The 26,165-nt window shown below is 51.9% G+C and overlaps 1 protein-coding gene and 1 long non-coding RNA gene across 4 annotated transcripts; one reads left to right on the top strand and one right to left on the bottom strand.

Moving 5' to 3' along the window:
• Positions 1 to 1,534: 1,534 nt before the first annotated feature.
• On the bottom strand, positions 1,535 to 22,076 carry LOC106862811 (uncharacterized). The gene is made up of 5 exons (XR_015801054.1): positions 21,989 to 22,076; positions 19,234 to 19,313; positions 15,759 to 15,835; positions 11,513 to 11,697; positions 1,535 to 5,558 (listed from the first exon to the last, which is right to left on the bottom strand). It is a non-coding gene; the product is annotated as an uncharacterized LOC106862811 (long non-coding RNA).
• On the top strand, positions 19,532 to 25,931 carry SERPINH1 (serpin family H member 1). 3 transcript variants are annotated; one of them, XM_014892028.2, is made up of 5 exons: positions 19,532 to 19,677; positions 22,299 to 22,912; positions 23,136 to 23,234; positions 23,601 to 23,833; positions 23,987 to 25,931. In XM_014892028.2, the coding sequence occupies exons 2-5, from the start codon at positions 22,330 to 22,332 to the stop codon at positions 24,287 to 24,289; spliced, it is 1,218 nt and encodes a 405-aa protein (XP_014747514.1). In that variant the 5' UTR covers positions 19,532 to 19,677; positions 22,299 to 22,329; the 3' UTR covers positions 24,290 to 25,931. The 3 variants fall into 3 exon arrangements, with proteins under 3 accessions (XP_014747514.1, XP_088014719.1, XP_088014717.1); XM_088158593.1 differs by lacking the exon at positions 19,532 to 19,677 and adding an exon at positions 20,638 to 20,676; XM_088158591.1 differs by lacking the exon at positions 19,532 to 19,677 and adding an exon at positions 20,944 to 21,198.
• The last annotated feature ends 234 nt before the right edge of the window (positions 25,932 to 26,165 follow it).

Genomic DNA, 26,165 nt, shown 5'->3' with positions numbered 1-26,165 from the left:
GAAACACTTTCCTGAGCAGTCTGGTTGACCCAGACATGGCCTTGGACACTGCCAGGGATCCGGGGCAGCCACAGCTTCTCTGGGCACCCTGTGCCAGGGCCTGCCACCCTCCCTGGAAACAATTCCTGCCCAATATCCCATCCAGCCCTGCCCTCTGGCAGTGGGAAGCCATTCCCTGTGTCCTGTCTCTCCATGCCTTGTCCTCAGTATCTCTCCAGCTCTCCTGGAGGTAACTCCTTTCGGCAAAGAGGAAATAAAGGATGAAGCAAGCAAGGCTTGGGGGATGTCTGGCAGCAGTGGAGCTGAGCCGTGTCCGTGTCTCTGTCTGGGAGGCAAATCCCTGCTGTGGCTGCCCCGGAGCATCCGAGCAGCCTGGGCAGGGGAAGGAAGCGTGCAGAGGGACACACCATTGTTCTGCCCACTCCAGCTCTCGGGGAATGCAGGGCAAACAGGAGGGAGCTCGGCGCTTTCCTGTGTTTGTGCTGAGAATATTTTCATTAAAGTCCTTTTTCCTACCTCTTTCTCCAAGCCCTTTGTGCCTCTAACAAGTGCAAGGAGAGTGTTGATTGTAAGCATCCCCTCAGGCATAATTATTTTACCATAATAGCATTTACAGGGAGGTCTTACAGAGCCATTTTCCTGTTACTTCCTCTGTATTTCAACCTCTCTTTCATTTTTTTTTTGCCTACTCAAGCTGCCCCAACAAGCCCTTGCAAGGTCTCCATCCATGCAGCAGAAGCCATGGTGAACTAGTGAGCTCTGAAGAGATTACTGAGAGTGAAAATGGGAATATTTGAGGTTACCCAGCAACTGGAAATGAAGATATCTTTTGTCCACCAAGTCAGGAAACACTGTTTGCACAATAGATGTGTTTGCCTGCTCTGGGGGAGTTAACCAGCAACCCCTTCCAGGAGATAAGAGGGATGTACATAAAACAGGAGGAAAGTCACTGGCAGGGATTATTGGAGCAGGTAAATCAGGTCCCTGTCACCCTCAGCATCCCCTGACGACTGCACTGAAATCTTGCAGTTTGGGGGAGGAAATAGGGATGGCTCAGTCATAAAAATAACAGGTAGATAAATATGAAATAAATATAATAACTATAAAATTGAGAAGATCTGGAGGAGCCAGGAGCAGTTTTGGTGATGATGGTGATGCACTGCAAGGTGAGAAATGTCTGTCTCCATCGATGTTTCTCAGGATGAAGAGCACCCTGTGCCTTCCTGTCCCTCTGCAGCCCTAAAGGATGTTGCCCTATATCACTGTCTTGGACAAACAACTCCTGGACTGGCCCCACAGCCCTTCAGAGGGATGGAGAAACACAGATCTGCTCAGTCCATCCAAAGGGTTCCCCAGCTGAGCTCATGGCAAGACTTAGTCCTGTGTCCCAAGCTTGTGACCTTTTATCTGCTGGCATTTTTTCCCCTCATTAAATACACAGTTGGAAGGAATGAAGCCATCCATAACCTCCAGCTCCTTCTCTCAGTATCAAGCTTAAGAGAAACACAAGTCTCCTGTGGAAAAAAAAAAAAAAAAAAAAAAAAAACAAGTAAAATCATGTTGATATGGTACTTCACAATATGGTTTAGGGGCATGGTGAGATTTGGTCAAAGGTTAAACTTGATGATCTTGGACACCTCTTCCAGCCTTAGTGATTCCATTATTCCAGATATATTAGGAGAACTTGAGGGCATGTAAGTAAAGCCATCCCTGAACTAATTGGTTTTAAAGTAAACTTTGTTTAACAGCATTTTCTAGTGCAGTCCACTTAATAAAAAAATGCAGCTGAAACAGCAAGGAAGGAAATATATTTCTCATTATATGGTGCAAAACTTCCCTGCCCTGTGACAAGGGAGCTTTATCAAAAAGTGCTTCTGATGACATCTGACCAGAAGAGTCAGAGAGGATGAGTGTGAAGGCCAAACCTTGCTTGCATCAAAATCCCAGTGAGTTTTGCTGGAGGAGCTCCCATCACATCCACCCTGGAAGGAAAACCCCAGCGTTCTCCCAGGAGCTGCTTGCTGGCTGCCCTGTGCACACAGGGCTGCTTTGTTCCCTCTGCTCCCTGCCCACCCAGCCCTCTCCCCTTCACCAACACATTAATCAGAGCCTTTTGGCTGAGGCCTTTGTTCTGTGCCTGCACAGGAAGGTCCGGGCTCATGGATCACATTCCTGGTGCCAGCACGGGATGATCTTTATTGACAAAGCCGTCATCGATCTGCTCCCTCCAGGAGGACTTTCACCTGCTCCAGCTCTGGCCACGCTAGGGATTTGCAGCTGATGTTTGGATACAAACACAGATAGGCTCACAGTCAAACCCTTCAGAGATGTGCCCTGCTCCAGTTAATATTAAACGCCTCTGGAGATATCTCTGCATTTCTCCAGGCCGGGAGGAACCTGCTGCATTCTTCTCATACCTTCTTTGCAGGTACTGAAATAAAACCCCTGACCTGGATCCCTGAACAAAGCCCCTGTTATTCAGCCAGGCCAGGGGGAGCATCAGTTTTCTGATTCTCTCCATCTCAGAGTTTCCTTGGATGGAGATGTGGGGTTTGACCCCATCACAGAGGATGAAAAACCCATCCCAGCCTCAGCTCAGCCTGCCAGGGATGGAGCGTGAGTGCACAAACACTGCTGAAATTAAACACCCAGAGTTCAAAACCTCACCGTCTGAAAAATGTTATGTGAATCCATTTCTATTTCTAATAAAACAACAGCAAAATTTCTTCCTGTTTCAATATAACGTTGCTCTACATGATGCTGTTCCAACAGTTCATATAAATTTCTATAAACTTATTCTGTAAATTGCTTTTTGATGGGTGAAGCACAGCACCTGCATTCAGCTTTCCAAGCATCAGCAAGTGTGCACAAACACCCTTCTCTGTTAAAACCAGAGTGGCATTTTGGGGTTTATTTGGCCCAGGAGGGATTTGTTAAAAGATCTTGGAAAGAGGAGTCCTCCTTGCACAGAGGCAGCTTTTGGGTGAGCACCTTACAACAGCCATGGATGCACAGATTCATGGAATATTCTGAGAGCAGCCAGGACTGTTCCCAGCCTGAGGTCCTGCCCTCCTTTCTCCAAATGAATCCAAACCACCTCCCAAGCCTGGATCACTCTGAAGATGGCAAGGCCCACACAAAAAAATCCTTCATCCAACCAAGTTTGGGAAAGCCCCCAAATGCTCATTTGGGCTCAGTTCAGTTCAGCCCTTGGATCCCAGGCCATCAAGGAGGCTTCACAGCCCAGAACCTGTTGGGCTCGTCTTGCTCCCAGCTTCCTGCTCAACCTGCCAGGAGCTGATCCCAGGAGGAGGCATTTCATCCAGACAGCCTCTTCAGCTGCATGGAGAGGGCAGAGAAACACTTCCAGCCTTTCTTCCCAGGGCCACACCTGCCCTGGATTCTGCTGGCTTCACCTTGAACTTCTTCTGCTCTTCCTGGCCTTGAAGGCTTCTCCCTGCTCCAAAATCTCTCTGGAGTTTCTGATGCTGCAAATGCACTTCTTCGTCCTCCAGCCCAGAAGTTGCATTTCCCACTCCAAAACCTCAGCTGGGGTCAAGGTCCACCCCTTCAACGAGGTCCATTTTTTGACACCATGAAGAGACCAGCACCAACCTCCTCATTTCCAGCAGCATTTACAGCAGAGGCAGAGCCAGGGAATCTCCACTCCTCGGGGCAGATTTCCCCTCCTGCTCTGTGGGACAGGCCCACAAATGTTTGCTTTGACTCTGAGGTGACGTCTGGGGTGGAAAAGTCACAACCAAGACACTCACAGTGTTCACCCTCCGAGCCCAGCAGCCACCAGCAAGCTGTGCTGGGCACTGGGGCTGTAATGAGGAGAGCAAACATTATCCTCCATAGGTGTCATGAGCTGCTGCTGCTTTGAAATGCTGGGAGAAAAGCCTCCTTAAATAGTTGGGATTCCTCCCACCAGCACAGGGATGAGAGGAATAATATTTGGGAGAGGAACACACCCCAAATGACAGCATCTGTGTGAGGGTGGGAAGCAGAAAGCAGCCGGCATCTCCCAGCCACAGATGGTTCCCATCAAGAGGAATTTTTTTCTTGTTAATCCCAAAACAAGCTTGGGATGTATTTTTATTTCAGTGTTAAGAGGAGAAAAAAAGAAAGTCTGACATGACCTCCTGTTTTTCTGGCCTCACTCCCTGCTCAGCCTCTGCACTGAGCAAGCATAGAAAATTTAGTTCATGTTAAAGGCAGGGACTCTGAGAACAAAAAAATCCTGGGGTGGTTCTCCCAGCTCTTCTTGACCTGGGAATTTATTCCATTCAAGCTGGAAATAGAGGTAAAAATCCAAAGCCTAGATGTGTACTTGAAGTATCTGGGCTGTTAATCAAGGCACAGAGGACATCCAAGTGCCTGTGGGGGTGTCAGCAAGGGTGTCCACTCTCCCCTTTAAATCTTAAACCTGCTTTGAGCACCAGGGATGGACTCCTGAGCCAATCCACTCCCAAAGCCATCATATGAGCTCAGGAGCATCTCTAGCTCAAAAAAACCCAAAAATAGTGATAAAAAGTTCTATCAGTGGGAAGATGGGAATTAATTCTACTCCCAAGACATGCTGAAAGCCTTGCTTTGAGGACTTGCCTGGCATTGCTCCGTGGCCTCCCTGGCATGTTGGGTGTCATGGTTCCACACACTTACTCTGATGGAGCTGCCAAGAGGAACCCCTTGGCATATCCCAGGAAGTTTCCAAGGACAACCATGGGTTGGGGATGTGGCACCCCTCCTAAATAATCAGCTGTGGGCCATCTGAAAGGATTCACATGGAAGCAGGGCCAGGAAATAACTTTTTCTCATGGAGTGACACTTGTGGTCCATGGTGGAAGCCCTGCTGCAAGCAACTCTACTTAGGTGGTGACCTCTCACTGGGAACTTTCTTTCAGATAGAACTTTCTGGGATATTTACACCCCCAGATGAGACTGGGCATCCCCCCTCCTCTCTGGCAACTCCCTGGAGTGACTCAGGACGTGCAAACACTGACTCATCCCAACCTCCCAGGAGCATTAAACTTCCCACGTGCTCCACGACAGAGTGGTGGGAGAAGGAAAAGGCTCCATTTGGCCCCCCCTGTGCCCCGAGGGAACACTGCAGATGCATCAGCAAGGTGGGGCAGGCAGGGCAGGCTGAGGCAGCCAAGGACTCTCTGACCAGGGATGTACAGAGATAAGGCCATCCTGGTGTGGGAGCTGCTGCCTAGTATGGGAAAAAAGGACTGGGAGCTGTCCTCCTTCTGGCTCAGGATTGGTTTAAAAAGGATTTGAAGAGCTGAGGAAGAGGATGGGGAAATCCAGGGTTGCTGTCTTGGCAGCTGCAAAAGGTGGTGGCACTTACAAAGTCAGCTTGGCTGCACAGATCCTGGATTTCATCAGGACAATTATTCCATACACGGATAAAAATATGTGCAGCAAACAGCACCATTGAAAAAGCTGCCAAGCTCTCGAGTCTGTGAGCACCCACTGCAAATCCTGCTGGAAAACTGGGGAGGAACCTGGGTCTGCTTGCCAGGGATGATGTGGATAGTTCTCCTGGAGATCTGAAATGGAAATGGACATTCAGATACATAATTGGTCATCCTAAAAAAGCTGTTTCCTCGTGCCATTGCACATTGTGGGGGACAAAGCTCCCTGACCTGTTCTGCATGTGAGTCAGGGCACCACATTTGGCATTTCTCCTCCCTTAGTCCTGGGAAATGGTGGAGTCCAATCCCTGGCCCTGCACAGACACCCCAACAATCCCACCCTGGGTACCTCTGGCAGTGCTGTCCAAACGCTCCTGGAGCTCTGTGGGGCCATGCCCAGCATCCTCAAAGGGAACAACCTTTCCCTGATATTCCATCTAAACCTGCCCTGGCACAGCTCCAGCCCTTCCCTGGGTTCTGTCAGACACCAGGGTTCTTTCCCTGCTGTTCCAAGGGGGCAGGATGAAGCTGGGACAGATCTCCAGGTGACACCTGAGAAAATGAGGGCTCCTGAGTGTTGTCCCTTCACAGCAGAAGCAGAAGGGATGTGAGATGGGACATCCCTGCCCATTGAAGATTACAGCTCAGCCAGGTCAGAAGGATTGTAGGAGTCAATCCCATTTAAGCCTTTCTATTTAAAGGAATAAACTACCCAGGGAAAAAAAACAGCCTAAGATTAGAAACTCACAGGATTTCCTCAAATTCCAGCCATCAGCCCCAGATTCAGCCCGAGGAGTTGGTTTGTTTTTCTTCCAGAGCATGAATCCTGCACCCCAGCAAAGTTTGCATTATGCTGTGCAGCTCCATCACAGACCCAAAAGCCGTGCTCAAAGCTGGTTTAGTGCTGCTTCCTCTCTGCCTAAGCCATCTCCAGTATCCCGATTAAAAATAGTTTTTAGGCAGGAGAGTTTTGGCTTTTTGCACAAGCAGGGAGTGTTTCCTGCAAATTCCATATTGTGCAGGAGGATGCTCCTGTGGAGGAGGATCTTTCAGAAAATTAAATGCTAAGCAGGGTGGGAAGCATAAATAAATGTTTTTCATTTTTCTTGTTTTGGGTAGGAAAACAACTCAAAGACCACCCAGTTTCACCCCTGCCATAGGTGGAACTTCCACTGTCCCAGGCTGCTCCAAGCTCCATCCAGCCTGGCCTTGGACACTGCCAGGGATCCAGGGGCAGCCACAGCTTCTCTGGGCACCCTGAGCCTCTCTCACAGGGAGGAAGTTCTTGCCAATATCTAATCTAAAATCTCTCCCCTCAGTTTAAAATGACACAAAGGATGTGGGTAAACCAGGCAAAGTCACCCTGTGCTTTGTGTCTCACCAGCCAGGAATTGCCAAGTCTTTTGGGATTTGATACCTGGCTCTGCTGCTTCTCCCTAAACTGGGTGAAACTCCAGCCTAACTTACCTTAAAGCAGGAAAATATAAAGCCTGTCCCTAAAGGGATCCCAAAGGAATGAGGAGTCCCTTCTGCCCCAGCACTGCAGCAGGATGGGCGCAGTTGCTTTTTCCAGGCGTAGCACGCGGGGGGTGACTCACTGCTGGCAGGAATTTCCCTCTCACCCATCCCCTCCTGCCCCTCTCCCTGCCTGGAGGATTTCCCCCAACACCAGCAAGGGGTGAGGCCACCTTAAGATCAGCCAAGAAGCAGAGACCTTCCCCGAATCCCTGACATTTCAGCTGGCACACCTGTGCAGGGACAAGAGGTCTCCACTCCCTCCCAGCTGTGTGTTTTGGGAAGGAGGGGAATTCTGGAATACTGGGCAGAGCTGCCCCATCACGAGGGCAGGGAGACTGGCCACCAAAAGAGAGATGTATCATGTGCCAGTTGTCCCTGTGGTGGCCTCGAGGTGCAATCAGAGCTGGGCAGGGCACATGAGGAAGCTCAGCCCTTGCAGGAAACCTCAGACCAGCTGCATGTGCACAAACAGGTCCAGCAGGAGCCATGCAGGGATGACCACAGAGCCAGGTAGCCCATGATTCATGGGATAACCCTCTGCTGAAGCTGCAGTCACTCATTTCCCACCTCCAGTTCTCCTCCAAGTCAAGTGGCAAAGCCACAGGGCCACAAGGTGCCTCTTGCCATGGCCACCAAGCACAGCCAGGTCCCACAGCTGACAAGCAGCAGCTGCTGCTGGGACACGAGAACTCAGCTCCACACCACAGCAAGGGATCCAACCCTGTGGGATTTAGTAGGTTCAGGGTAGCCTTGGGGGCACACCTCCATTTCTCAAGGTACAGAACCTGCAATGAGATCTTGGAAAGCTGGAAATGGAAGGGAAAAGTCCAGAGGAAGACCTGATTTTCAGGAAAATAATAGAGTCACAGAATCACAGATTGGTTTGGGTTCAAAGGACCTTAAAGCTCATCCAGTTTCACTCTCTGCCAGGTCAGGAACATCTTCCACTGTCCCAGACTGCTCCAAACCATGTCCAACCTGGCCTTGGACACTTCCAGGGATCCAGAACCAGCCCCAGCTTCTCTGGGCACTCTGTGCCAGGGTCTCATCACCTTCACAGCCAATAATTCCTTCCCAATGTCCCATCTAAATCCACCCTCTTTTGGTTCATAACCTCATCCAACAACTGCTTACCCTGACAGATACAGCAGCTCAGGATGTATGAAGGGCAGAGATGTGCCCCCCTCTCCAGGTGTGCTTTTCCTTCACCAGTTATCCCAAAAACATCAAGTCTCCCTTTCCCCCCCCTCCCCGGGTAGCCACAGCTTGGACAGCAGTGGAAAATGATTCCTTGAATGAGTGTGGCTGGATCAGCTGACTAGGCTGGCTGCAGCAAATCTTGTGGTCACACAGCTCTACATGTGCAGCAGTGTCTGCCTAAGTCTTTCCATTTACAGGACAGAGAGGGGAGCAGGGCATGTGGAAATAAATCCTTTGGAAGCAGAAGGGTTTGGAGACAGAACTCCCTCTTCCCCAAAGGAAACACGTGGTGGGGCAGAGAGGGTGGGCAGCAAGCACGGGTCAGGCATGGGATGGAGCTGATGGAGCATCACCAGCTCCGTGCTTCTGATGAGCCAAAGTCAGGGAAAGGCACAGAGCTCTGGGAACTGGGATGAGAACGCTGGGGCTGGGACCTGCCTGCCAGGCTGGGCTCTGATGCAGTGCTGGAGTGCTTACAGGAGTGTGAGGCCCCTCCCTGCCTCATCTCTCTGAGCCCTGGCCTCCCCACAGGAGCACAACTCCATCTCAGGAATAAATCCCAGTGTCTCCCAGCTCTTCCCAGGGCAAGCTGCCATGCCATGATAAAGCAGCTCCTCCCTCCAAGGCAAGCCCCTGAGCTGCAGCTCCTTGGGAAGGCAGCCTGGTGATGGACTGTGGCAGGGAATAACAAATACCTTTAATTCCCCCTTCATCCAGCAGCTCCCTGTGGCAGGCAGCGTGTCCTGAAGGAAGGTGAGCAGGAGGCTTCTGGAGTTGTGTGCACAGGCACTCACATGACTGGTAAATCACCCCAGCCAGGCTCTAAGAACCCTGACAGGCTCTAATTTCTCTCTCCTGGATAAATAGAAGGTAAAACTTGCTGCTTCACTTGGTTATCCCAATGCAAGGGGCTTTAAGCAATCCCTGAGTTACCCTGCAGGGATTTTCCTCACTGCTGGCAATTGTAAAGTCAGAAGAGGAAGGGATCTGAGCAGGAACTGCTGCTGAGGTTTCATCTCAAATATCCATCCCCTGAGCATGAGTGTTTCAGACCTGTAGGGGTTTTTCAGGCCCATCAGGGGGGTTTGCTGGCATTGGCACCAGCACCACTGGGGCTGCCAGCTCTCATCATGCTCGGGGCTCGCTGGTGACCAAGACCAGGCTTGGGCTCCATCCAGTTCAGATCCAGTTAATTAAAGGAAATAAAAGACTTCCCTCTACAAGCCAAACCCCCTTTTCTGGGTGTTGTTTAGTGGGAGGCTGCAGTTCTGGACCACAGCTGAGTGGGAAACCTGAAGGGTATCCCTGCAAACCCCCTCTGGGGGCTCCAGCCTTGTGTCATGTAGGAAGCCAGCCCTTCCCATTCCCTGCTAAAGGGATTGCCTGCTGCTTGTGCATCCTGCCACATCCCTCCAGGACACATGGACGTGTCCCAGAAATAGAGAAGCTGTGGCTGCCCCTGGATCCCTGGAAGTGTCCACAGCCAGGCTGGACAGGGCTTGGAGCAGCCTGGGACAGTGGAAGATGTTCCTGATCATGGGAGGGGGTGGGACTGGAGGAGCTTTAAAGGTCCCTTCTGACCCAAACCATTCTGTGCCATTATTCTTATAGGATTTTATATGAGAGAACTGCTTTGAGTCACTCCCATCCCTACAGACTTTCTGCCAAGATTCTCCTGCAGATGCCATTTGTTCCTTGCCTCTCTCCTGTAGGCACACTGCATCCCCAGCCCAGCCTGGGAGGGATTTGGGCAGCCTGGGGAACCCTCTTCAGGAGAAGAGGATCCTGCAAGTCTCTCAAAAAGAAGGAGAAGGACTCCCTCTCTCTGCTCCCAGGCAGAATAGCATCTTTGAAACTGAAAGCTGGAAAGACATAAGGAATCTCTGCTGCTCGGGCACCCATGCCCATGCTCCCACAATTTGGGCTTATCTATACTATCATCATCTTATTTCTAGTGATAACTCCAATAAATCACAGTTGAAACTATATTTGGCAGAGTCTGAAATAAGTGAAGTTCCCCTTCCAGGCCAGGTTGGATGGGGCTTGGAGCACCCTGGGATAGTGGAAGGTGTCCCTGCCCATGGCAGGGGAAGGGACTGGGTGATCTTTAAGGTCCTTTCCAACCTAAAACAAGAAAAAACAACAAACAAGCAAAAATGCCAGGGGTTTCTACATCCATCTTGGCTCCCCTTTTTCCCTCCTGGCCCCTGCTAGCCTTGTTACTCCTCTTGGCTCTGTTTTACTCCTTCCAGCAGGGAGGACTGGCCTGGAAGATCATCATTCCCGGGGCAAGTGGCAGGGGAGCCACCTCTCCCCTGACAGAGGGGGACTCCCAGGAGGCACTACTGGTGCCCAACCCGGGGCTGTGCAGTGGAGACCGAGCCTTTCCTGCTCCTCCTGCAGGGATTGGTGCCTGGGGAAGGCTGGAGCCAGCCCGGGATGTGCCGGAGCCGGGCGGCGGGGGGAGCAGCGAGACCGGGACACGGGACACGAAGCCCGAGGATGGAATGTCCCTGCCCGGGGCAGCGGCGCCTCCCCAGGCTCGGGAGAGATTCCCTGGGGGACAAGAGGGGCTGGGTTTGGGGATGCACGGAGGGGATGCCGGTGGGATCCTGGCTGGGCACTGCTCCCAGGGCTGCTGTAGATGGGAGCAGGGTTTAAACGAGTCCTGCAGTGCCCTAATTGGATCTGTGTGCTCACAGCTCTCTGTACTCCTGAATCCCAGCCAGCCCCTCTCTGTCTCCACTATTTTTAAATCCATCTATTTCCGCTGCTCTCTCTGCTTTGGTGCAGCCTTTTCCACGCTGACACTTCTGCAGCCCAGAAATCCTAAATATTCTCATTCTCCCAAATGTTTAAGCACCAGCTGCACTGGGGACCAGGGGAGCTCAAGGACAGCAGTGCAGGGGCTGTGCTGTTTATTGTGGGTTTGTGGCACTTTCTGAAGCATGGGAAACTCTTGGCCGGAGCCACGCAGAGCCAGAAGTGTATTCCCAGTGCAGGATTCAGGGCGTGGGATTGGGGCTGGGACATGGGACAGAAACCCTGGAGGCAGTCAAGGCTGGAGGAGGTTTTTCACCCTGATCCCATCCTCAAGGACAGTGGTCCTGCTGCCCCAGGGATGCAGGGTTGGCACCAAGGCACAGAATTATCTGTCCAGCTGAAGCCAGAGCACTGGCATTTTCCAGCTAATGGGACACCACAGGTGATGAGGCTCAAAAGGACCTCTGGAGTACACAGTGCCATGAGCCCAGTGCTTCTCACGCCCATATGGATTTGTTTCCACTGACTCTGCATCAACCCTGTGGTGCCCAAGATTCCTGCAGGGCTTTGTAGGTGTCCCCCATCCTGCCCCACCTTCCACTTCATACCTGCTTCCACAGGGTGATTGACCATGGACCTTCCTGAAAATGCCAGGGAAGTCAGGAAAGCTTCAAGCAGTGGTGAATTGCTGGATTCATGGCACGTGGTGAACCAGAGACAGAGCCCAGACTGGATTCATTGTGCATCCCACAGTTGATTAACATGCCTCCAGCAGATCCAATTACTCTGTTAACTGGAATTAGGGAGAAAATCATAGTTAAATTGTTAATTCATCAAGACAGGTGCCATCACAGTCACTGAAAATATTTCTGGATTTGGGGAGGTGAATTTGGAAAATGAAGACGATTCCACAAAGTACAAATTGCAGTTTCTCCATTATTTTGCATGTCCAGCACACAGCTTTGTCATTGGAAAACACAACAACCAGAACTGGGTATTCCATATCCAACAGAAACCCTTGGAAGTTCAGGATTTGAGTTTTTCCTTCCCACTAAACTGCAGCCATGACTTGCATCCTGAACTGTTCAAAACTCAGGAGCTGCCTTAATTTCTTTGCTGCTGCTTTTCTGTGTTCAGGCAGCAAAGGAGGTTGAAATAATTCCCAACTGGATGGGGCTAAGGCAGATCCATGCAGGGGAGGAGGGCAGCTGTAAGAGGCTTTGATTTGCACATGTCTTTGTAACCACAGCATCCCTGGGTCCCAAACCAGCAGTGATCCCAGGAGGATTCAGGTTTGGACGTCAATGCCAAAAGAGTCCAGAAGTGCAAATGATTTCAAAGACTGAATCCAAGCTGTTTGTGCATGGCTGGGAAACATCCAGCCCCTTCCTGAAGGGAATCAGGAGTGAAACAACGATCCTCATTCATCTAAACCTTCCACCCCACCTCTCCCAAGCACCTCTGCCCCAGGCTGAACAAGAGACCTTCTGTACAGAGCCAATTTCAGCGGCTCTGATGCCCCCTCCAGTGTTGGGAACAGCCTGTCAGAACCAGGGACATGCAGGAGATGTTCAATGTGCTGAGTGCTGGGCCAGGACCTTGGACTGTGCTACCTGGAGGTGCAGAGAGAGGCAGCTCCTGCATCTCTTCCCACTGTAGGAAACACAGTTTGGATCCACGTTAGAGAAAGGCATCAGTCATGGTCCCACAGGCTACAAAAACAAAGCAGAGCCTGTTCCTGCCTGGGCAGAGAAACCAGAAGCAGGGACAGAAGACAAGGATACAGAGGCTGCTCTGGAAATCCAGAGGACCCCTTGGCCATGTGATCCATCTCTGCTGGATGAGATTGGAGCTGGGATAATCATAATCCCACACAGAGCAGCTCCACATCCTGGGGTCCCAGCCCTCAGCAGATTGTGCAGAGAGGGAGAAGATGCCTCTGGGACTCCCTGTCAAGCCCTCAGCATCCCTGTGCAGAAGGAAAGCAGCAAAAGCAGCCTGGCTCTGATTCTGCCCCAAACTCACCTTTCATGCCTCAGCCTCCCCAGCTTTTACAGAGGATCATCAGCCTTGCCCAAATTTATAAAATCCTGGGGCTTCTGCAGATGCAGATCTGATATGATGAGTCAGATCTGCCTTGTGTGACTCAGCTGGCAGATCCCATCCAACAGCCACGGAGCTTCCCTTGCTCCAGGATCCATATCTGCTGGTCTTACTGCCAAGTGCATGACTATTCCCAAAACTAAACACGACTGTGAGTTTCTAAACACCATTTGGAATGACCACGAAAAAAAAAAAAACCTTTCTAGCTTCATTCTGAAATGGGAAACAGAGAAGAGTTCACTGGATGATCCACAACTTTCCTCTCTGCAAGTTACAAAAGATGGAAAACAGAGAGTGGGGTTTTGCTTCTAAAATTAACATTACTCTGTCTGGTGCAGGAATGTGGCTCTGCAATACCAGGAGCTGTGGCAGGACAGGGATGTGACCCTGGAAAAGTCTTTAATGTGTGGATGCAGCCCACTGGCAGCTGCAATAAAATGTGAGTGGCTCCTTCTGAAGCTCCCAGGAGCAGACGTTGCTCTGCAAGAATGCAGCAGGGTTGCATCATGTGGGCTCCTTGAATCTTCCAGAAACCTGCCACTTGTTCCCTGCCAGATTTTCACAGGTAATCTATACAGTAGCTGGGAAAAACACACTGCAATTTTCTGCTGGCATATTTGAAGCAGGCAGGAGCATTCAAGCTAAGTGAGGTTTCATGTGAGGACGCAGGGAAGATGTCACTTTTTTCCTAAGGGTCTCTGGCCTGTTGCAGACACATCCTAAACTGCCACGTTATGGGTTAAGCCCCTTGACCCAATCTGGACCTATGGCAAGGGACTTTTGCCTCCTAGGTGGGTGCATTTTATCATCCCAAGCAAAGTTGCAGCAGCTCAGACCTGGACACAAACTGGTTTTGTCCCACCAGATCAGCATAACAACCCCAGGGTTGGGGCATCCATCATCCTTGGAAACTAGGGAAGGATGAAACCTCTTTTCCTGTTTGGTTTTACACTAAAGGAGAGATTTTAGATTAGCTACTGGGAAGGAATTGTTCCCTGTGAGGGTGGGGAGCCCTGGCACAGGGTGCCCAGAGCAGCTGTGGCTGCCCCTGGATCCCTGGAAATGTCCAAGGCCAGGCTGGACACTGGGGCTCAGAGCAACCCGGGACAGTGGATGAGGATGGGACTTGATGAGCTTTAATATGACTTCCAACCCAAACCAGTCTGAGATCCTGTGATTCCTGCTCTATCTCTGGGCAGCTTTTCTGCTGCCTCTGCAAGAGCAGAGCAGACAGAGAGGCTGCCATGCCCCTTCCTAAGCACCCCTTGGCTTACACATCCTCAGCACTTGGCTGTTTATTCCTGCTGGGCCACTGGCCAGTGCTGAGCCCAGCGTGTCCTTCCTGGGATTCATCCCTGGCCTCCTCCTTTCCTGCCTTCAAACTGCTGCACCAACCCCCCAAAGTCCCCAAGGCAGCAAACCCAGCGGCCCCAGTCCTGTGCTCAGTCCCCTCCTTCATCCGGCATCAACAGTGGCAGTTTTAGAGCTTGGCTTGTTGGGAACCTGATTCCCAACAAGGAAAAGACTTTTAGGGACAGCAGTAGGACTGGGGAGACAGGCAGTTGTGTGACACACTTGCACACGCAGCACAGGCTGAGCCCACCCCGCCTCCCAGCCCTGAGCAGTGCTGTGCTGGAAGCAGAAGATTGGCTGCCTGAGGATCCCTCTCCAAGCCAGGCTCGGGTTTAGGGGCGTTCCTGTTCCCTCAGCTGGCTCCAGAATAAACGGTTTCCTTTTACATCCCGGTTTCCTCGGGAGGGGGAGCATGTGGGGCTCAGCCTCCTCTCAGCTTCCACCAAATGTGAAGGGCAGGCAGAGCTCAGACCCTTCACATTCCCATATACTCCTGGAAAATGCCAGGAAGAGATGAGGGAGAACTCATTGCAGCAGAGGCAAACTCAGCTTTTAACAAGATTCCCCACCACAGCTCTGCTCTGTGAAGAGCAGATCGACCACCTGGGCCTTCTCTGCTTGTATTTTGTGATAAAGGGTGAAAACCTGGAATTGGCACAGTCCTCGTTGCCTGTTCCCAGTGAGGAAACTGATGTTACAGCATCCCAAAGTCCTGGTACTCTCAGATCCTGTCCCTGAGATGGCCCCTGTGCCCGTGGGGTTGATGTGACTGACAAACCAAGCACTTGATTTTCCTTTTGGCTGCTTTTTGGGAGGATCCAGCCAGACCCAGTCACTGTGAGGCAGCAGGGAGATGGTAAGGGATACACATCACCAGTGCTCATCTTAGAATCACCGAGTTTAAGGTTGGAAAAGTCCTCTAGGACCACGGAGTCCAAACATTAGCCTGGAAGGGGCATCCTGGAGTCCTCTTGGCTTACCACAACCCCAAACCAGTGCTCCTGGATCAGTGTAGGAACAGCACAGGACCCCATAGCCCCTTGGGGATTGCAAATTCCTGCTGCCACATCTACAAGGATTCCACCTCCTCCTGCCATAACCCATTTCCCAGGAAGGTGTGGGATGCAGGGGCTTGCAATCCAACCTGCCATCACCCGTGCTGGCCCTCTGCTGAGGCCACACAGATGTCATTCTTTCCACCCGACAGCACCAGAGGAATTCTGCCCCCTGCCTCGCTGTGTTGGCAGGAAACCCTGTGGATTTTGAACTTTTCTCTGCGAGTATTAAACAGGGATTACAAACTGGGATCAAGAGAATCTCTCTCTGCTGTGCCCTGTGGGAAAGCTGCAGCTGCAGCCTCTATAGCCTGTGCTCCCTGGTTTGTGCACCATGACATACCTGGATGATGCCCTGGATGGGGAATTTGCTCCATGGCAGTCAGGTCTTCTCCTCTTCCTTTCCTGCCTCCACCACACCTGCTCAGGAAGCAGAAGGAGATCGGTGCTTTGCAGAGGATCCACAGAATTTGCCCCTTTTAGGACAGGTCAACCCAGTGAGCTCCCTGAAAGCCTGGAGCTCTGGGCACAGCAGGCTGCCACAGGGAGTTGGGCTCTCACTGCTGCACTCCAGACAGGCCAGGGCAGGGATCCATGGGATGCAGCCTTTCAGCCCCACTGCCATCCTTTGTGTGCTGTCTGCTCACACAAAGCTGGGCCCTCCCAGCTCCAGCCAGGCCAGACCTGGGCATGGCTGAGAGCCAGAGAGGGGGAACAGGGCTGGGATCCCACTCCAGTGCAGGGCACTGCTGCCAGCAAAGCCACGGCTCCAGGACGCCTGGGGCTGCATCAATGAGCTCACAGTGCCAAAGGAGGTTGTGCAGGGAGGAAATTAAAGTGCTGATCCCAAACTTACCCTTGAGCTGAGCCAGGAAGCAGAATTCCCCCAAAATCTTTACATGTGGGGACCTGGAGGATCAGGAAAACCCTGACTAGCTCTAGAGCAGAGAGGGATCCAGGGAGAGCTCAGAGCCTCTTCCACTGCCTAAAGGGAGCTCTTGAAAAAGAGGGAGAGGGATTTTTTATAAGGGCAGAAAGTGACAGGACAAGGGGGAATGGCTTTCCACTGCCAGGGGGCAGGGTTAGATGGGATATTGGGAAGGAATTCTTCCCTGTGTGAGTGGTGACACCCTGGCACAGGGTGGCCAAAGAAGCTGTGACTGCCCCTGGATCCATGGAAATGCTCAAGGCCAGGCTAGACAGGGCGTGGAGCAATGTGGGACAGTGGAATGTGTCCTTAGCCACGGCAGGGGTGATTTTAAGGCTCTTCAATGCTGGCTCCATACATCCCTGCCCTCCTCAGCTGTAATCCTGGAAAGCAGAAATCCTGCACCAGCACTGCCTCACAGCAGCACAGAAGATGACAGACTGTCTCCAACACAGGAAAACAGGGTGAGTCTCCTGGGTCACTGCAAGGTAAAAGTGCAAAGCTGCTGGAGTTTATATTTAAAAAGTCCTGTCCAAAGAACACACAGTGTCTGCTTTCGTAGAAATAAAACACTCCTTCAATAGATAATCAAGTGAATTAGTAACACTGCTTGGAACAAGAAGCCGAAAAACCAGGTCAGCACCCATCTGGATGTTTCATGACTGGACATGGATTGTTTCCCACAGAACTGCACTCCTGGTACAGCTGGATTTCACTGCTCTCCATCCCAGCAGCTCCTCCACACACGACTGCAACAACGTCCTGGAAATCTCCCTCTGCTTTGCCGTGGGGGCTGTAGGATCACACCCATGTCACAAAACTTCGGGTGGATTTTAATTGAAGGCTCAGTGGATCTGCACTGCCCTAAACCCACAAAGCCAACCCAGGCTGGAAATAACTGCAGACAAAAGAAACTCGAGTTTTGCCCTGCGCAAGTGCGGTTTGGAGGGGAGGAGCTGGGCTGGAGGAGTGGATGTGTCCCTTTGGCAGCTGGAACCGCTCATTACACGAGCAGCAGAGACGGAAGACGGCAACTCCCAGTTTGGCTCCCCCTTCCCATCGCTGGAGGAGCTCCTACGTGGCACTGTGGGGGCTGCACAGCCCAATCCGCTTGGAAGTGACTGGATAACAGCAGGAATCCTCCCCAGCAATGCAGATCAGCCTCATTTCCAGAGCGTTGGCCCTGCACAAAACTGTTCACAGTCAAGATGAAGTTGTTTGCTGACATTTTGGTGGAATTGATTAATTTTCTGCATATTCACATCCTAAAGCTCTGCAGGGTTTTTTTGTGACTCTTACCAGGTTGTGTGGTAGAGACAGCAGGAATAGGTTGAAATATACACTTAAAAAATCAGGAAAAACTGAAATAGCTTTATGCTGGACTGCCAGCCCTCAAACACAACTATTTTCATTCTACTCCAAATTCATGTTATTGAGGCCAAGCCAGTTTGAAAGAACTGAAGCACAGAGCCTCCAGAGTGTCAAAGGACTTTGGTGCTGGGAGGCAGTGAAAGAAATCAAGATGAAAAATTTAGGAGTTTATTCTACATTTCACTCGGAAGGTGAAAAAAATCTTTACATGGGAAGTAATTACAGAGAAGGGTATGAAGGTGGAGCAATTCAGAATTTGGCAGAGAAAAGCAGCTGACAGTGGGAGTTTAAAGGACCTTTTCTCATTTCTCAGCTGGCACATGCTGCTGGTACAGACCAGTAACATTTACCTCGGTAGTGATGCTTTGATATCAGCAAATTCATTTTTAATAAAGCCAAAATTGTGCTATAAAAACTCTGGGACCTCATTGTTGATCATTTATGCAGACACAAAGCAAAGCTAACTGCACCAAAATACACTAGTGTACCAAAATCTGTTGCTTAAGGTATTCCAAGGGTCTTTCTCCCACTGAATCCCTCCCTGAAGGCACCAGATCTCTAAACATGACTGAGAACCAGTTTTGTTGCAGCTGATGGAGACTTTTTTTACAGAGAGGGCCCAAAGATCTCACCTTGTTTGAGACGAGAAGTATCTACTCACATGGCACCATCTGAACGGGTCAGATGGAAGGAAAATGTCCCTTTTTGATGCTACCTTCTAGAACAGGTGGGAATTGATGGAATATGAAAGGGAATGGAATGGTGAATCCAAAGCAAGATACTTCCAAGACAACAAGCAGAATATTCAAAGCCAGAAGGAAAAGTGAGATGCTGTTTGCTACCACAGCAACAGGAGGCTGAGACCTGCTCAGGCCCCTGTCTTCAGAGGAAAGCAGAAAAATCTGTCAGAGCCAAAATTAGGGGGGGGGAAATGAAATTACAGTGTGATTAAAAGGGAGACATAGACATCAGTTAAAGAACACAAGGATGCAGCATCCTTCTGCTGATGCAACCGTTCGTGAGGTGGGTGGTACCTCAAATATCCCTACATCCCAGATTGTCATGAAAACAATCCTGTGCTGTCCTAAAACGTGACTGGGTTGAAACTGAACTTCAACACTTGTGATTCAGCAGAAACCTCTCCATGGCACAGCTTCTCTGGGCACCCTGTGCCAGGGCCTGCCCACCCTCCCAGGGAACAATTCCTGCCCAATATCCCATCCATCCCTGCCTTCTGCGAAGCCATTTCCTGTGTCTTGTCCCTCCATGCCTTGTCCCCAGTCCCTCTCCAGCTCTCCTGGAGCCCCTTTAGGCTCTGGAAGGAGCTCTGAGCTCTCCCTGGAGCCTTCTCTTCTCTCTTGGATGTCACCAATCAGGGCACATTTCAGATGGCAGGATGGGCAAGTGTTAAACATTGGCTGTGTGTGACTGCTCCAGTCGTGGCTGAAGCCCTTTGCATCACCCCTGACTTCATAAGGAGGCCGACAGCCCAGAAACACAAAAATAAATGTATCACTACCTGCCTTTGGTGCCAACAACCATCCAGCTGCAGGAGATGCCAGGGGCAGGGAGAGGACGGAGATAAGATGGGCACAAACCCTGTAAAAAGGCAAGAGCACAGTTTGGGTAGGGAATAACTCCCAGAAGATGCTGGCTGGGCTCAGGCAGGGGACAGGCTGGGGACAGGCAGGGGCAGCTCCAGGCGCTGCAGGAGGAGGGAACGCGCATCCATCCCCCCCCATCCATCCCGACCCCCCTTCGGCGGCGCGGGGCCGGCATTCCCTGCCATTGGCGGCAGGCAGAGAGAGATCTGGGACGGATCCTCCCCTTCCTCTCCCTCCCAAGCATTTTTGAGAGGGTTTTCCCAACTTTCCAGAAGTTTCTCGCCGGCCCCTTATATACCCCCTCCGCAGGACCGGGAGGTGCACAGGGAGCCGAGCAAAGCCGTGTCCCGACCCCGCAGGTAAGGGGGGGACGCCGGGCTGGCAGGGTGGAGACCGAGCTGAGATTGCAGCTCTGGGTGCAGGTTGGGGGGGGGTGGATTTTGGGGTCCTGCAGCCTCCTGGCCGGGCAAAAAAAATCGGGGGGAGGGTTATGGCATGGGAGGAGGGAGTGCGTGGGGGGTAGGCTGCAATGGGGAAGAGGGGTACGGACTGTCCCGGGAGCTGGCTCTGGGTTTTTGAGGAAAGGTATTAAAAAAAAAAAATCCCCCAATCGCCTCCAGTTTGCAAGAGGTGGTCACAGTGAAGCTGCAGGAGAAGCTTTCAGAGAATGACGAAAAAGAAAAGGGGGATAAGGGAAGCTTTAGCTCGGTGTGAGTGAAATCCTGCAGCTCCTGCTCTGGCTTAGCCTGGGAGCCTCCAGGACCTTGGGCACCATCCCAGCGCAGGAATGAGAGCTCTCCCTGCAGCCTCCAGCCACAGCACAGCCCGACCCGTCCTTCTGCTGCCTTAACCAAGTGTCACATCCCCCTGGTGACACGGAAATGGCCTTTTGCCTGCATTCCTCTGCCCTGCAGCTCTATCCTGCTCCTGGGAGAAACACGGCCCTCCAAAATCCCTTTGGTTCACCTCCAAATGCCGCCAGGAAAGCGGGTCCCGGCGGCCCCAGGGAAGGCTGTGGAATGCCACGCTGGCACTGGGCGTCCCCTCGCTGTGGGAGCACAGGAGAGGATGTTGCTGGCTGTGCATTCCCCACATTCCCTCCATTTTCACCATGCCTTATGAATTCACCCATAACCGCTGCCATAATCCAAGAACGGGCAAAATTTCCCCATCTTTGGGCTGTGTGACTCAGCAGAGCCCAAATCTGTCACTCGGCCCTGAAATAATGAACCTTTTTTTTAAGCTGAGGATGAAGCAGTGCAGGCCACCCCCCTGCTCACAAGAGAACTACTCCATGTATCTGTTTTCTTTCAGAAAGAAAAAGGCAAACGTTGACCTCACTATGAAACAGTTTCAAGGTATCCTTAGAAATAAAGGGGAAATAGAGAACCAGAAGGAACCTTCTCAGACCTCCCATGTTTGTCACCCTGGCTGCACTTTAGAAAAGTGTCGAGGGCAGTTCTGAGCCTCCTGCACAAATCTTTGCTGTCGAGGCAGCCAGGTTGGCTCTTCCCTTTACCAGAAGCCTCGCTCCCAGAAAGGATTTGAGGCTGGAATCGCCTCCCTCTCCGAGGCTACGTAATTCCCACTCTGGCAAAGGGTCCCTGGTGGAACTGCGCACTCTCTTTGCCCGCAGCTACGTGCTGCGTGTTTCCTTCCATGTGTAATCCCAGCGGGCCCTTGGCTTCCTGCTTGGAATACTTTAACCCTGCAGCAGCCCCGCTGCAGCCTCTCCCTGCCTCCCCACGCCAGGGACAGCCCCTGAGGCTGAGACCACCAAGGAACAGAACTTGAGTGTAGCGATGCAGTTCCTGACGAGGAAAAACGTCCCCCAAAAGCTGGAGGGGGGATTTAAGGCCTGAGGAGCTGCCAGCAGGAAGGTTTGCTGAGTGAAGGAAGGAGGGAGGGGACGTGTGGGGCCAGGTGGGATGAGCTCCAAAGGGCTTCCAGGCATTAGGACTGGTCAGTCTGCACAATACCAGAGCTGGGGGCTCAGAGCCCTTGCTGGGGATGGGCTCACCTACATGGGGATGAGATCCATCCACCTAAGGCATGAACTGAAGGCTCTGCTGGGGAAAATGAGGCTCCCTCACTTCCCTCTGCCTTAGTACCTCCCCAGCAGGGCTAAGCAAACAAAACCAAGGTCGAACAGAGCTGATCAGACAGTGCAGGATCTTCTCCAGGGCTGCCTCTGGCTTGGCTTGCTGGAAGCTCACGTGCTCCATCTAGTGCCAAGGAGATGAGGGTTTGGGACCTGGACTGGAGCCCCCGGAGAGGACGGCCCTTGACACTCAGTGCCTGCTACAGCCCTCGGATCAAGGGGCAGCACAAACATTTTTCAGTTTTTCCTGATCAGGACAGAGGTTTCTCCTGCTCAGAATCATGGAATGTTTGGGTTGGGTTGGGAGTGACCTTAAAGACTGTCTTTTTCCCCACCTGCCATAGGCAGCAAGGACACCTTCCCTTACCCCTGGTTGCTCCAAGCCCCAGTCCAGCCTCATCTTGGACACTTCCAGGAATCCAGGAGTAGCCACAGCTTCTCTGGGCATCCTGTGCTAGAGCCTCATCACCCTCACAGGGAAGAATTTCTTCCCAATATCCTATCTAAACCTGTCTTGTTTCACTTTAAAGCCATTCCCCCTTACCCTGTAAAGATGACAAGAGAAATACCTGCTGCTTACATTCCCTGACCCTTCCTTAAATCATCCACTGTACATTAACACTGGAATACAGGGAAGCAGCTTAGGAAGGAAGCTTTCATGCCAAATACACAGCTCTGCTTGCCAGGGTGCAGCCTGCAATCCTGAAGATAAATTGTGGTTCAGGGTGGACTTGGGGTGGCTGCACCCCAGTGAAGCCTTGGGGCAACGCGACTGTCACTGGAATCAAGGAGTGGCTTTCCCTGGAAGAGCCCCTGGGATGTCTGGATGCTCCAGGAAGGGTTTGGATGACGCTGACGGTGAATTTTCTTGCCCGGCAGGTGCTGGGAGGTGCAGGCTGCTGCTGAAGCCATGTGGATTATGGTGGGGCTGGCCCTGCTGGGCCTCGCTGCGGCCGTGCCCTCGGAGGACAGGAAGCTGAGCGACAAGGCCACCACGCTGGCCGAGCGCAGCACCACGCTGGCCTTCAACCTCTACCACGCCATGGCCAAGGACAAGGACATGGAGAACATCCTGCTGTCCCCCGTGGTGGTGGCCTCGTCCCTCGGGCTGGTGTCCCTCGGGGGCAAGGCCACGACGGCGTCGCAGGCCAAGGCGGTGCTGAGCGCGGACAAGCTGAACGACGAGTACGTGCACAGCGGGCTCTCCGAGCTGCTCAGCGACGTCAGCAACAGCACGGCCCGCAATGTCACCTGGAAGATGGGCAGCCGCCTCTACGGCCCCGCCTCCATCACCTTCGCCGAGGACTTCGTGAAGAACAGCAAGAAGCACTACAACTACGAGCACTCCAAGATCAACTTCCGCGACAAGAGGAGCGCCCTCAAGTCCATCAACGAGTGGGCGGCGCAGACCACGGACGGCAAACTGCCGGAGGTCACCAAAGACGTGGAGAAAACCGATGGGGCCCTCATCGTCAACGCCATGTTCTTCAAGCGTAAGTTCTGCCTCGGGTTCTTGGTGCAAGGGACCCAAAACCTCCCCCTGAGCCCACACAGGGGTTGGGAGGGGCCTGGAAAATCATCTGATAGCCCCAAGGGAAGGGGGGAAAGTCCTAGGTCTGCTGGAGGCAGCTCTTGGTCAGTGTTTGGGAACTGTGCATGGAATTACCGCCCATTCCCTTCCTTGTCTGACAAGCTGTGTTTCTTCCTCTCCTGTAGCTCACTGGGATGAGAAGTTCCATCATAAGATGGTGGACAACCGTGGCTTCATGGTGACCCGTTCCTACACCGTGGGAGTGCCCATGATGCACCGCACAGGTGAGTGGAAAACCTCCTGCCCTGCACCAAGCCCAGCTGGAGTTGGGATCACTGCTCTCCGTTACCCACATTTCCACCAGCTCCTTCCAAGATTGTTTTGCCTCATGACAGAGAGCAAAGCAGGGGAGTGTTTGTTCCACTGATTCAGTCTCCCTGTGAGCAGAGGGAATCCATATTTACTATGAGGTGCTTGGCTGTTGGGAACAAATCCTGGCTCATCACACAAATGAGAGCCACAGCCAAGTCCAATAGTGCCACTTCCCAGAAAGGATGTCCAGACTCTCTTCCCTTCCTGGTCAGGGAAAGTCCAGGCTAAATTCTTTGCCTCAGCTCCACATCTCACTGTTCCCTGCTTCTGGTTTCAAGGTCTCTACAATTACTATGATGATGAGACAGAGAAGCTGCAGGTGGTAGAGATGCCACTGGCTCACAAGCTCTCCAGCATGATCTTCATCATGCCAAACCACGTGGAGCCTCTGGAGAGGGTGGAGAAACTGCTGAACAAGGAGCAGCTCAAGACCTGGACTAGCAAGATGAAGAAGAGATCAGTGGCCATCTCGCTGCCAAAAGTCGTCCTGGAAGTCAGCCACGACCTTCAGGTAAAGGAGGCCCTGAAACAGTTGGGCCTTACAGTTCTTTGGGATGGGAGGAAAGACCGTGGGATGGTGGGTTGGTTATCCGTGCCTGCTGCCCCTCTCCCTCCTGCACTGTGCCATCTCTGGGAGGGTTGCTGACCTCTTGTCTCCTCCTAGAAACACTTGGGTGGTCTGGGCCTGACAGAAGCCATTGATAAAACCAAGGCTGACTTGTCCAAGATCTCTGGCAAGAAAGACCTTTACCTGTCCAACGTGTTCCACGCGGCGGCTCTGGAATGGGACACGGAAGGGAACCCCTACGACGCCGACATCTACGGCCGAGAGGAGATGAGGAACCCCAAACTCTTCTATGCTGACCACCCCTTCATCTTCATGATCAAGGACACTAAAACCAACTCCATCCTCTTCATTGGCAGGCTCGTGAGGCCCAAAGGCGACAAGATGCGCGATGAGTTGTAGTTGGGTTTTTTTTTCCCCAGAGCTTTGGTTTGTGTGTGTTTTTAGGGGGGGATTTTGACAAATGGGAAACACTATTTTGTATCCTTCTCGAACCATGGGTGCTATTCAGACCAGGGTGCATTGTAAGGAGAAACCAGCATACACTTTACCTCACCCCAAAATCCAGATTGCACAAACCCACCTCCAGAGAGGAGCAGGGGAGCCTGGCACCAGAGGGTCACCATGAGTCAGCTGAGGTGGCCACATGGAAGCTGAGCTCCTCCCTGCTTAAGCCTCCTGCTCAGTTCCCTGCTGCTCCACCAGCCCTGCCAAGGCACCACCCTCCCATCCCAAACGCTTCCATCCCACTGCATACTTAGAGCTGCCCCTTTTCTCCCGCTTGGGTGCCCTGTGAGCTGTTCCCCACTTCTCTCTTCCCACTCCAGGGGTGTGTAACAGAGCTCCAGGGGCCAGTTGTGCAGTCCAGACCCTGCAGAGCCCTGGAGCAGAGCAGGAGGCAGCATGGGAGATTGGAGATGGTATGGAATTCTGCCGTTCTGTCCTGCCTAACCCTGTGCTATGCATTTGATGCTTCAACCACAAGAGATCCTTAGGGAGATGATCAAAGCCAAGAGCACCTTGGATCAACATTGCATGGAGAACTAAGGGGCTTTGGGATGTCAGGGAGAGCCCAAAGCACAGCTTGGGTTTCTAGAAAGAGTAACCTGAGGTCCATTCAACACTCCACCCCTTGGGATCATTGAGGGGCCAACACGTATAATGAAACAGGCAGCTGTACCAGGCAGAGAACTCACCTCTCTTGGAGTGAACTCACTTCTCCTGTAGGACTGGGAAAGCTTCTGTTCCCACTGCCAACTCTCCCAGAGCTACTTAAAATCAGCTCCCTGTGGAGCTGACCCAAGGCACTCCTGGCTGGCTTCTCACAGGGAGGTGGGATCAGGTTCACCTCCACTTTCTTGCTTAATTAAACACAAGGCTTTAAAGCTGCCATTACCTGACTTCCTAATTATGCTCTGCTGAAGTTCCATGGTACTTTAGCTCCATCTGCTGACCTGGATAAGGGAACCCTGAAAAACAAAGGTATTTATAGTTATATTTATGTCTGGTAATGAGCAGGTTTCACAGCCTGATCCAGGCTATTCCTAACTTCTTTTCAAGGGATATCATCGGGTCAGTACTATTTAAAGGAGCTGATGTTAGCCCATTCCAGCACTTGCCACGCACTGAGAGTCACCACAAGGCAAATACTGAGATTATGGCAATGAGGAGAATCCATGCATCCCAATGGAATTGCCAGTTCTGTCACGCCAGCATGGAGCACCTCCATGGCTTTGCTTTATCTCCCTGCTGACATAGAAGCCCAATACTGCATATTCCCGGGTGCTGGGAGGCAGGAGGCAATGCCAGGGATGTCCCCAGGCGTGGGACACTTCCCAGTGATGCAGCGCACTGAACCCACACACAGAACGTTCTGGAGGCTGGGCTGGGGGGGTGAAAGGGGTGGGCAAGGCAAGAACACACTGTGGGATATTGTGAATAATTTGCATCGTGTGGATGCAGGTGTCTGATGGCTTTTATTGTCTGTTCTTGTGCCACACAGCGACAGTTGTGTAATTTTGCAATAAAACTTTTTCAATGAAAACGCCAGTTACTTGCAGAGTAAAATAAAGTTAGGGATGTTCCTTGCAATCCTTAAATCCAAGACACCCAAATGTGCCAGCTATGGATAAAAATTACTCAGTACACAAGATGAATTCCCATGGCACATCAATCATGAGAAAGGAACACTCTTAGCAGCTTTTCCCTTCGTTATTTTCTCCTGAAACTGCAAATATCCAATCCCTTAAATGCTCTGCAGATAAAGGACCAACTGCCC

Source organism: Sturnus vulgaris, chromosome 2 (genome assembly GCF_052056855.1).
Source record: "Sturnus vulgaris isolate bStuVul1 chromosome 2, bStuVul1.hap1, whole genome shotgun sequence".
Classification (NCBI taxonomy): Eukaryota; Metazoa; Chordata; class Aves; order Passeriformes; family Sturnidae; genus Sturnus; species Sturnus vulgaris.
The sequence above is the reverse complement of the archived record's forward strand: the minus strand, read 5'-3'. Positions and strand labels throughout refer to the sequence as shown.